Here is an 11,585-nt window from a genome sequence, read left to right as displayed (position 1 = left end):
AGCCCGGCCCCGCCCACTCGTCCTCCCATTGGTCGGCCCCGCGCCCTGGGAAGGACGCTATTGGGAGATAGGACTGTCCATCACCCCCTCTCGTCAGGCGAGGCCGCACCTCCCCCGTCTCACCCGGGCTCCTAGCCCGGAGCGGGAGGCCAGCACCCGGCTCCGCCGCTCTGCGCGGTGGCTGCCGCCTGCCGCCCCGCCGCCCGGCCCCGGCCGGGTCCCCTCCGCCTCTCCAGGGTCCCACCCTCCGCTCCCCCCATTGTCTCCTCGTCGCGGGTCTTTGCCCGGGGGTCCCGCCCCTGCGTCCGCTCTTCCCGGTTTCTGTGAGCCTCACCCACGGGAACCGCAGTTTAGTGACAAAGTCAGTAAGGGCGGCGGGGGGACTTGTTTCAATGGCCCTGACACACCTCCCCCTGCCCGGTCCCCACGCCCGGCCTGGATATGTGTGAGCTGTGCCTCCAGGGACCTCTGGTTCAGCAGTCTCCATCTTGCCTCCCCTCCCCTGGGGAACCCCTTGGGCTGCAGGAGCGGCGGGAACCGGGAGCTCTCCTACCGCCTGGGACACAAAGGAGGGCGCTTCCTGTTTGCTTTGCTTTCGCCAACAAAACGTCACCGGGTTTGTTAACAAAAACGGGGATGGGGGCGTTCCCACCCGGACCCCCCGGTGCGCGCGGCCCCGCTGAGCGGGGTCACCTTGGCCCAGGAAGGGGCCGCGCGCGCCGGCTGCCCAGTAAAGACTGGACAGTGTTGGGAGGGTCCCCGGAACCGCTGACCAAGGGAAAGCGGGGGGACGGAGAGGAGAGAGATGCGGTGAAACCGGGGGCGGCGGGGAGCGTGAGGGAGGAAACACGGTTAGACGAGATTGGAGGAACAAGTCGGAAAAGGGACGGCAGAACTTGGGCAGAGCCCCCACCACCACCACCACCCCACCCCACCCCCCCCCCCGTGAGGCAGCAGGTGGTCCCGCAGAGGCGTCCGCTCAGTAGCGGCCGAAGGACGAACATGCATTCGGAGCAAATGTTTCCACGATGAGGAACACCAGGCCGTCAGGAGGTAGGACGTGCCTGTTGAACGAACAGGTGAGCGTTACCGAGCTCGTCTGCAGCGGCTGCAAAGAGAGAAGGCCACGCGAGGTGGCTGTCACCGCGCTGTCCTCGCTTGCAGTTTCTCACCCGTCTGTCAAGGGAGTAAATGGAAAAAACAAAAACAAAACCCCTGACTTCCAACCATGACTGTGCGTCCGAGGATCATTCAGCAGCCCTCCTCCTTTCAGCACCTCCCCCTCCATCCTGGAAACTCCTCTCCAGCTGGAGCAGTGGAGGCAACACGGTGGCTTGGGAGGGAGGCTTCCAAGAAGGTCAGAAGGGTCCTTGGTAAAGGGCTGCTGCCTCTGAAAGGAATGGGCTCCTTGGGGGAGAGCCCCCCGCCCCCCAAGAATCAGCAATAAGGACAGTCACATGCAGAGGCCTTTGGCTGATGGTTGCCTGTGCCCTGGCCCCTGGGTCCCCCTGGGTTCCTGCTCCCTACAGTCCACACTAAGAAGGAGTCTACCTTGGGGACCCTCGGGGCGTTTGCTTTCTCTTCCTAGGGTTGAGATAAGGGGCACTCAGGATCCTCTGTTGACGAGTATATCTGAGCAGGGTTTTCTAGAGCTGGGACTAGCGGGAGACAGTAGGAAGACGGTGACCGGCACCAAAGTTCCCAACAGATCTTTGTGACTGTGGCGGAACCCTCCTCACCCTCTGCATTCTCACTGGCATTGCCTCCCTCCGTGTGTTTTGAGACTTGTTGACAGAGGACAGTTGGAAAACTGTGGTCCGTGGGCGAGGATACCCAGGCTCCTGGAACACAGAATTTGACGGTTAAGGGATAAATATCAGATAGAGTTAAAGGTGAATTCCAGACCACAGGGAGAAAGGTTTGCTGAGCTAAACCAGTTTCATTGATATTTCTATGGAAAGAACATCTTAGTTCAGGAGAAGGGTTGCATGCTTATTACACATTTTTGAAAACCTGAGAGTCTTACTGGCTCTGATGTCTCTGGGCACAGAGGCACCGTTGGGTACCCGGAGTAATGGGGACCTTGGGAGGTGCTCATTGTCATGGGGGATACGGCACCAGGCTTCTTTGTTCGCTGTGACTGGAGACCCTGTCTGCCCTGCCCTGCAACCGTCTCTGTACCACCTCCCCTCACTGGGGACGGATGCCTCCTGCAGGGGCCACAGGCATTCCTCTGACCGGAAAGAGGTTTCTCACCGCCAGTCAGGCAGTTGGTATGTTGAGTTTTGTTCCTGTCGATCTTCCTGCATCTCTGTTGTGAGGGGCAGATGAGATCCTCTCGGGGAGCCTGCAGAGTAAAAGGCAAACTCTTTTTCAATCACTAGAGAGAAGTTGGAGGAAGAAAAAGAAAACCCCAAAAGATAATAATAAACTCTAGCAAGTTCAAGTGGGAAAGGAGAGCATAGAGCCCTCTCAGTAACTACAGAGACTGGGGTTCTCAGAAATCTGAAGTTTTCATTTAAGTTATATTTTGTAGTTTCCTCATTCTGGGGAAATAGGTTTGAGGAGTAAACTGTTTGGGCATCTAGAACTGATTAACAGTTTAAAGCGTATTATCCTCTTGGCCTTGAGCTCTAATAAGAAGGAAAGAGTAGGAGGGGAAGTCGAGGACAGTTTCAAATAAAACTGGGGCAGGGCTGAACGTTAGAGCTCCACACGGTGATTTACTGGTGTCAAACCACAGGGAGAAAGTCGACAATTCAGTGTCTGGCACGAAGAGCTTCTCCATGTTTGTTGAATAAACGAGCTAGGGAACAAATGAATAAGCTGACGAATGGCATATGAAATAAAATAAATGAATAGGTCTATTTAGATTAGTCACCTTATTTATTGTTTCCTATCTGGTTACTTATTTGCTAGAGTGACACTTCATAATTACTGATTGTCCAAGTACCAACATTTACATTGTTAGTGAATTTGAAACAAATTACAGTCATTCGGCAATTATTCATTGAGTGCTGGCTTTGCTAGCATAAACCTCAATACTATTTAAAAATTTTAAATATAATAAATAAGCCATGCCTTAAAGATATTGGGACAATTGGGCACCAATTATAACCAATTATAAAATTGGTCGCCAATTATATAATTCAGTGTTGGTGTTGAGTCTTGGCCTCCAGCAAATTGTGATGAAAGGAGACACATACAATTGGTTTTAATATGTTAAAGTATCTTTTTTTCTGGAAAGGTAAGAGTTTGGAATTTATGCAAAAGGAAAGAGATTTTCCAGCTGAAGACAACAGTTTGAGTAAAAACAGAGATGGGAATTCACAAGGCTGGAAAGGCGGTGCTTTGAACACTAGGATAACAGATGCAGGCTAGAAACCGACAATTTTACTGTTATTGGAAACTGCAACAACCAGAACTCAGTAGAGCCTGGAATCTGGCTGCCACAGGCATTGCCACACGCTAATGCACTTTGTTAGTCACGAATATACACAGAATTCTGGTTTTTTAGATAAGAGGTAAATATTACACCAGCAATGACACTTTTCTTTTGTGTCACTGATTTGCAAATATCAAAAGGGAAAATAAAATAGAAAACTGATCATAGAATTTTAAGAACTGAAGATAAACACCATTATAAAAATAGCCGCTTGGGGGCGCGGGACTAAGTAGCTTCACATTCCTTTGTCATGGCGGCGACAGAGCAGCACACCGGCTCGTTGGTCTAGGGGTATGATTCTCGCTTAGGGTGCGAGAGGTCCCGGGTTCAAATCCCGGACGAGCCCACTTTTCTTTCCTTAAAAAATTTAAAATTTCTAAATAAATACATCTTATAAACACGTATTGTTGCAAAACACGAAGATGAAACTTCCTGAACCGAGGGCGCACTCTACATTTAAATACCATTAAAAGATGTAACATGAAAACACTACAGACGCGGCAGTTCCTGAGCGCAGCGCGCACGCTGCGGGCGCACAGTTCCGACCTGGGTTGCCTGCAGGTGGGTGAGCCTTACCCTTGCCCAAGCCGGGCACGTCCACCGCCCGCGGGGCTGGGCTTCGTCTGGAGGAGCTTGGCCCGCCCTCACCTGGGACCTGCTAACTCAGGCGCCCTCTGCTCCGGTTAGGAGGGGTTGGGGTGCCCCCGGATTCTGCACGAGGCGTCTCTTTTGCAAGCACGTGTGTTTTGAAGGGTTATAAGCAATTGCCATGCCTCACTCTCGGACGCACGGCAATCATATATTTGTACGAATCGACCTCATTCGCTGCCCTGCTTCGCACGACTAAGGCGATCAACGTTCGAGCTCTAGGCTGGAGTTGTTGAATATAAACCGCTAAATGGCCTGAGTGAAAAAGAAAAAGCTTTTAATTTATAGGTTTAAGAAAAAACTCAGAGCCTGGGCTCGTCCGGGATTTGAACCCGGGACCTCTCGCACCCGAAGCGAGAATCATACCCCTAGACCAACGAGCCGCTCTCGGCAGACGGGCTCGAGGCGCCTCCCTTCAGCCTCACCCGCCTCTCTCCTTCCGCCTTTCGCTTTATTTCCCTTCGGACGCGGCCAGCGACCCTTTCACCGCCCGGACGCTCCCTCCCCCAGGCTTGGGCGCCGAGCCCTTCCCGCCGCGCGGAGGAGGGCGGCGGGGGCGCTCATTTCGCACGGTCCCCTCGGGAAGCCGCGGTCCCGGAGCCCGGATCGCCGGGCCTTTCCGCCAATGGGGCGCCCGCGCGCCGGGAACCGGCTGGGAAGGTGCAGGCAGAGCCTCTGGGACGCGCCGGACGCCGCCGAGTGCTCGCCGCCCAGGGTCTCCCCGCCTCCAGCTTGCGCCCCTTGTGGGGAGCGCCCCCCACTCTCCCATGAGACCACCCTTGGTGCGCCCACGGACCAGGGCCCATCCCACTCTGCGCCCCGACCCGACGCCCGCTGGAGGGTGGGTCTGGGTACGAGGGCAGGAAGAACGGGCGAGAGAAAGACACCCTTATCCCGGCTCGGAAGGCGATGGGAGGAAAACAATCCCCAAGGAGAATTAACAGCCAACTTTCCCCCAACGTGCAGGATGGGTCGCGCCTTCTTTTAAGCTCTTTGCGCGCATGGCACTCGCGGGACATTCACAGCAGCCTGCCCTTGGGTCCTGCTGTCCTCATGTCGCAGTGAGGAGTCCAGGCCCAGAGACCTAGGTAGCTACTGGGGCCACTGGAAGGAGAGGAGGCGCTGGCTAGGAACCCCCGGAACCTGAGAAGCTGGTCTGGAGGGCGTGGAGGAGGGAGCGCAGGTGGGTGCCCTGGTGCTAGGAGGAGGGGAGGGGCGGCGGCGGTGGGAGGGGCCTTCGTCCCACCCCCCACCCCCGGCTGCAGGTCACCGCCCTGAGGCCCTGGGCCCAGCTGAGCAGGAGCGCTGGTTCTCAGGCGTCACGGGTCCTGGCCTGGGCTCCCCCTTGGCCTTGTCTGCCTAGCCCTGAGCGTCCCCTTCTTCCCCAGCCCCCCCCCCCGCCCCTTCTCCTTGCGGATTGTGGTCACATTGCAGAGGCTCCCCATTCTGAAGCCCTCTTCCCTCCTTAGCTGCCCCTAATTCGGGATCCGTGGGACGGTAGCCGCAGCCTGGTCCGCTAACTTGGCACACGGACCGGCCTCTTGGCTGTGCTGAGCCTGGTTTGCAGCCTGGGGGGTGAGGCACTGACGGACTCACCACGTCAGGGAGGGTAGGTAGGGAGGGTAGTTTGCTTCGCCCATTGAAAGCCATGTCCTGATCCGAACAGAAACTTGGATCTGACTGAAAATGTGTGTCTTTTTCCAGACTCCAGCCTAACGTCCTACGGTAGTTGCAGCTACTTTCCCGAAAAACATTTCTATGTGGTTCCCCTCGCTGATCCTTTTGTCTAAGGTTGATTGCATGCCTCCCTTTGGATTTTGCCATCACTAAATCGTTAGGAATGAACTTTGGCCTCAGTCCTTTCAGTTTTCATTCAAAAGGTGTCCCTTGTTTTAAGTTTTGAGGGTGCATGAGGTCATTAAGGTGGCAGCGATCTAAGGTCTAGATCAGGAACAGAGCTGAGAACGCTTTCATTTCCCCCGCGGATCATAGTACCCCGTGTTGCACACAGACTGGGCCTTGGTCTGGATGTTCCTGGGCGAATGGAAGAGGATAAACTGTGATTGTTTGTGAGGACGGCCTGAGGATAGTGTGTTACCAACAAGAAAGATACACAGATACATAGAGTAAGATCCTAATTTTGTAACAACCAAAAATTAGCAAGAAAAACAAAACATGGATACATGCACTAAAAAACTAGAGGAACACCCATAAAATATTGTTATCTCTGGGTACTGGAATTATGAATAAATTTTTATTTACTTAAAATATTATTTTCCTCCACAAATTTTCTAAAATAAAGGCTTTTATAATGAGAGATATTAAGATAATTGGCCTTTATTATTATTTTTAATTTTTCAATTATAGGTGACATACACTATTATATGTTGTAGGTGTACAGCATAGTGGTTTACATGTATAGACCTTATGAAGTGATCCCCCTGTAAGTCTAGTACCCATCTGGCACCAAACATTTTTAAGTCACAAAGAAAACAGGGTTCTTACAACTATGCGTCTCCTTGTGTTGGTGGAATGAAAGGAGACAGAGCGTGAGGCGACACAGAGCAGGTCCTTCTGTGCCTTCCTGCTCTGACTTCTTGCAGAGGCGGCAGTGAACTGGCCGTCCCTCCTGAGGGGCAGTGCCTGGCACCACCGGGCACACAGGGCTCCTTAGACAGCCCAACAGCAGTGACTATGTTGGACGTCCTGTAGTTTTCTTGAAGGGGAGGGAGTGCCTGCCTCTTGGTGATACCCAGCCTTTGAATACCAACCATATAATCATTGTAGAATTTCGTCTCTGAATGTTGGTTAAAGAGCTATTCAGTTCACGTTTTCTTTAAAACAGAAGCGGTTAGTGAGATAACTGACATGACAGGTTTGTCTAAGTCCAAGAAATTTTCTCAAAGTTTTACGTAAAATGACAGCATGAAGGGGCAGAGTCATTCATGACTCACGGGAGCACCAGGGGCATCCGAGCCCAATTCCATGGCTCCCTCTGCGTCCTGTGATGAAGAAAGTCTGAATGAGCCCGGCTGGCGTGGCTCAGTGGTTGAGCGTGAACCCATGAACCAGGAGGTCACCAGTTCGATTCCTGGTCAGGGCACATGCCTGGAATGAAGGCTCGATCCCCAGTAGGGGGCGTGCAAGAGGCAGCCAGTCAATGATTCTCTCTCATCATTGATGTTTCTCTCTCCCTCTTCCTTCCTCTCTGAAATAAAAAAATATATATATTAAAAAGAAAAAGAAAGTCTGAATGAAACAGTCTTCCTGGTTGCTACCTAACACAATGGATTTCTTTCATGCCCAGCTATGACATTCCGGGATCAACCATGCAAATGTGACACCTTTCGGGAAAGGAGAGCTATAGGCAGCCAGGCTGCGGCACCTGGTGAGTCTCCGTCACATAACAACCCTGGGAATGGGCCTCCTTCCCCCCCCCCCCCAAAATAGATCAAATACTGTAACTAATAGGGAATGGGGAGGTGGGAAGGTGTTTTGACACATGACACACGCTCCTTCACCGTCACATTCTTGTCCATTGTTATTGCTCCTTTCTCATCTGCGACTATGAGGGACAGACCCTCCAGAAGCAAAATGGAGTTTTATTTTTACACCCACACCCCACACTTTGTTCCCTCCTTTTCTTCTGGTCACACACACTCACAACCATGCACACATTCACAGGACTCTTTTTTAAAAATATATTTTTATTGATTTCAGAGAGGAAGGGAGAGGGAAAGAGAGATAGAAACATCAATGATGAGAGAGAATCATTGATTGGCTGCCCCCTGTATGCCCCTACTGGGTGGGGATCAAGCCTGCAACCTCGGCATGTATCCTTGACCAGAATCAAACCTGGGACCCTTCAGTCCACAGGCGGAAGCTCTATTCACTGAGCCAAACTGGCTAGGGCCATTCACAGAATTCTTACCTGGTACTGTGTGTGAGTGTATAAATGACCCAAAGACAAATATAAATAAAACCATGTATTGTTTAGGGAGGATACATCTCTGTCAATGGCTGGATAGGTAGATGATGGATGACAGATAGAGAGACAAAGATATTTCATAGACACTCCATGGCTCTAGAACTCTGCTAAAATACAAATCTTATTACAGCACCAGTCCTCACTAGGTTACATGTTTTAGAAAATGCATTATATTTTAAAAGTTTTGAAAAACAATATCCCAAATATTAACACTATCCTGGAGTTAGGAGAACTGTGAATGGAAGTTGAGGTACCAGCGGTGAGGTAAGGCCTCCTCACCTGGGAGATGATTTTTGAAGTTGGAGGAGAGTGTGTGGTGTCACAGACCTCCAGAGAAATAGCAGATTCTGCTGCTGAGTCACTGAACTCATAAGGCCCAAGCCTAACGATGAAACGTTTATTTGGATTAACACCTTTCAGCAGGAGTGCATTATGGGGGAGAGGCTATGAGACAAGGAGCGGGGAGTCAGGCCCCGTCCTTGCAAAGCCTCCGGTCCCCTCCACAGAGCAGACAGCAAGCGCTATGTAAGAATCGACTGAAGACCTGCCAGCCCTCAGGAGGCGGCAGGAGAGCTGGGCTTCCCTGGAGGACGGCTTCCCAGGGAAGCTGGGGAAGGCGTTTTTATTATGTAGTTTGCACATCCCAGCGCTCAAAGCATCTCCCTGGATGAATCAGCGGGCAAGCGTCGTCCGCACTGGTCTGCTTTCAGGATGGGGAGCTACAGCAGAGCCCAGAGACCTACTGGATCAGCCTGTCCACGGAGGCCTGTCCACGGGATCTGCTCCCTGCCGCCTCCTCCTCCCGACAGAAGGGGTGACCGAGCCTGGCACCTAGGAAACCAAGGGGCCACAAAAGCTCCTGCTGCCGGCACAGATGCATTATTTTTTGTTTCTATGATTATCTCTCCTAGTTCAGTGTTTTGTTTTTGTGTATATATATATATATATATATATATATATATATATTTTATTGATTTCAGAGAGGAAGGGAGAGGGAGAGAGAGAGAGATAGAAACATCAATGATGAGAGTCGTTGATTGGCTGCCTCTTGCATGCCCCCCACTGAGGGCCGAGAACCCGGACATTTGCCTTTGGCTGGAATCGAAACCGGGACCTCTATCTACTGAGCCAAACCAGCTAGGACCCTGGTCCAGTGTTTTAAGAGTTGACTGGCTAGTTCACATCTGGGCCCTGCTGGAAGGCTGTCTCGGGGTCTTGACACAATTTAAGGTCTTTTTGTCGCAGGATTCACATTTTCAGCAATACTATTTTCTTTTTCATTTCTGGCCACCTGAGATTGGGTTTTGCTTACATTAGAGCAGGTAAAAACTTTCAGGCAGTAAAAGGCTAGCACTTTACACACAATCCGATCAGCTCAGTCAGAGCCCGTCCCGAGGTCAGCGCAGGGGTGGGTGCGTGTGGACAGTGTCTGGACCCAGGGGTTGACCAGTATCCCCAGGGAGCGGTCACTCTTGCAAGTTGTTTTAAATAAGTGTTTTGTTTTTGTTTTCTAAACCAAGTCCATCAGATAACACAAACGCAAGCTGATAACATCTGTGCCCTCAGCCCGTCTCTGCCGGCCGGGTGGAGGCCAGGAAGCATGACCTGTGTCTGCGGGTGGACTCCTGCCCGCAGTCCGCTGCTGACGTCTCATTTCTGCTACCATTGCGGCTGCTACTTCTGAGGAGCCGTCTCTAGCCCCTTCGCCGCCCAGCACAGGGGCCTCCTCTTTACATCCTCGTGTCCTGGACAGGAGTGTTACCCTGTGAGCAGAGGAGGAAAGAATGAATTGGGAGGAGAGTGGGACCATCCTGACACCAGCCATCTCCTCAGGGATGCCAGATCAGACAACAATAGCAGCAGCAGTAGTAATAGTAATAATAATGCCATGTGCCTAATGTGTCTTTTACATGCGTCAACTCATTTATTCTTCACCAAAGCAATATGACTCAGATGCTTCTATTAGCTCTGTTTCATAGATGGGGCAATGAAGGCACAGAGAGGTCAAGTGACTTCCCCTAGGTCACACAGCTAGCAATCAGTGGAGTCAGGATTTAAACCCAGGGACCAGAGCTTAAGCCCTCAACATTGAGGTGATGCCGCCTCTTCTTTGATGCCTGGCTTCCCACGTCCTCCCTGCCCTACTTCTTACCTACCCGCACATTCCCACTCAAGTTCACTGTCCTGAAACACTGCTCGGAAATGGAAACGAACAGAAAGAACTGGAAAGAAAAGACTGACCCTGGAGGGAAGGCCAGGTAGCCAGCTATTGATTGAGCACTTGTGGGAACACTGCTGTCAGCTCCCCATGTGTTAGGAGCTGCTTGGGCCTCATCACCATCAGGTTTCCAGCTGAGACGCTGTGAGGCTTATGGACGGACCCACAGTGTGGCGTGGGCCATCCTCATGGACTGCACTGAGTGGGGCGTTTGACCCCGGGCAATCAGGGAGCGCCCGTGGAGACCGAGAGGCGGTGGGCGGGCTCCAGGTGGCCCAAGCTGCCCAGAGCATCTGGTTGGTGTGCAGGGGGATCTGGGGCAGGGCCACTGCCTATTGTGGAATGGTAGGTGGGGAAGGATGGAGCCCTGGGCCCTGGCGAGGGGGACGGTGAAGGCTGGGGACCCCAGCAAAGGTCAGCTTGCAGAGAAACATGAACTCAGGTAACCAAAGGGCAGGGAGGTGTGGGCGGGAGAGCAGGCACCGAGCTGGCATTCGGAAGGTGAATGAGGTGTCGGTGCGCTGGGTGGGCCTGGAGACCAGGACTCTGAGGAGGCTGTGACTGTGGAGATGAGGGGTGGGTAACATGGGGACCGGGCAGCGGTGAGGAGGAGAGACCAAAGGCCCTCAGTGGGAGACTCAGGAAGACCTGTGGACCCACTGCCTGTGGACGGGCAGGCAGGCGAGAGGATGACAGAGAGAAAGGGGGCAGTACTTCAGGGGCAGGAACGGGAGGCTGGCAAAGGGGCTGGGTTTCAGCTGCATATGCACAGGAAGTCTGTTGAGTGAATAGATGAGTGTGGCTCTGGGGGCGCGGGGCGTGGGGACTGGAGGCCCCGGGAGCCAGGCCGGTGCTGAGCAGTCGGAGTCGCCAGCAGGTGGCGGTGAGGCCCGGGCCCAGCGGTCACGTCACTCGCGGCTGCCGCCGGGCAGTGGGAACCCGGGAGCGGCCAGGTCAGCAGGCGGGACTCCTCCCCAGACAGAGGGGGAGGGCTGGCGGGAGGGGTCAGGGCGGGTGGCGGAGGAGAGGGTGACAAGAACCGAGGGGCCATTGGTCTTTGGTGGCTGGGAGGGCATCGGTGAGCTGCAAAGTCAGCGATCAGAGCGAGGTCGCCGGGGACACAAGAGGGACGGGGCGGGGGGAGGGTGCATGTTTGCAGGCAGAAGGGGGTGAGCTGGGGGTCAGTCAAGGTCACAGCAGGAAACAGAGCAAACTCAGATGGTTCAGAGCGGAGGCTTTAGGAAGGGGCTGCAGAGTGCGGCCACAGGTGTCCTGGGAACCGCCAG

The 11,585-nt window shown here is 53.1% G+C and overlaps 1 protein-coding gene and 2 non-coding genes across 3 annotated transcripts in view; 1 reads left to right on the top strand and 2 right to left on the bottom strand.

Moving 5' to 3' along the window:
• Positions 1-3,719: 3,719 nt before the first annotated feature.
• TRNAP-AGG lies at positions 3,720-3,791 on the top strand. The gene has a single exon. It is a non-coding gene; the product is annotated as a tRNA-Pro (tRNA).
• Positions 3,792-4,404: 613 nt separating this feature from the next.
• On the bottom strand, positions 4,405-4,476 carry TRNAP-CGG. The gene has a single exon. It is a non-coding gene; the product is annotated as a tRNA-Pro (tRNA).
• Positions 4,477-10,524: 6,048 nt separating this feature from the next.
• RCSD1 (RCSD domain containing 1) overlaps positions 10,525-11,585 on the bottom strand; it is a 41,507-nt gene continuing 40,446 nt past the window's right edge. The window contains exon 8 of the mRNA XM_023763268.1: positions 10,525-10,592. Within this exon, the coding sequence (XP_023619036.1) occupies positions 10,525-10,592 (68 nt within the window). The remainder of the gene's footprint in view (positions 10,593-11,585) is intronic.

Source organism: Myotis lucifugus, unplaced genomic scaffold, assembly GCF_000147115.1.
Source record: "Myotis lucifugus unplaced genomic scaffold, Myoluc2.0 scaffold_279, whole genome shotgun sequence".
NCBI lineage: Eukaryota > Metazoa > Chordata > Mammalia > Chiroptera > Vespertilionidae > Myotis > Myotis lucifugus.
Note: the sequence above shows the minus strand (reverse complement) of the source record. Positions and strands in the feature narration are given on the sequence as shown.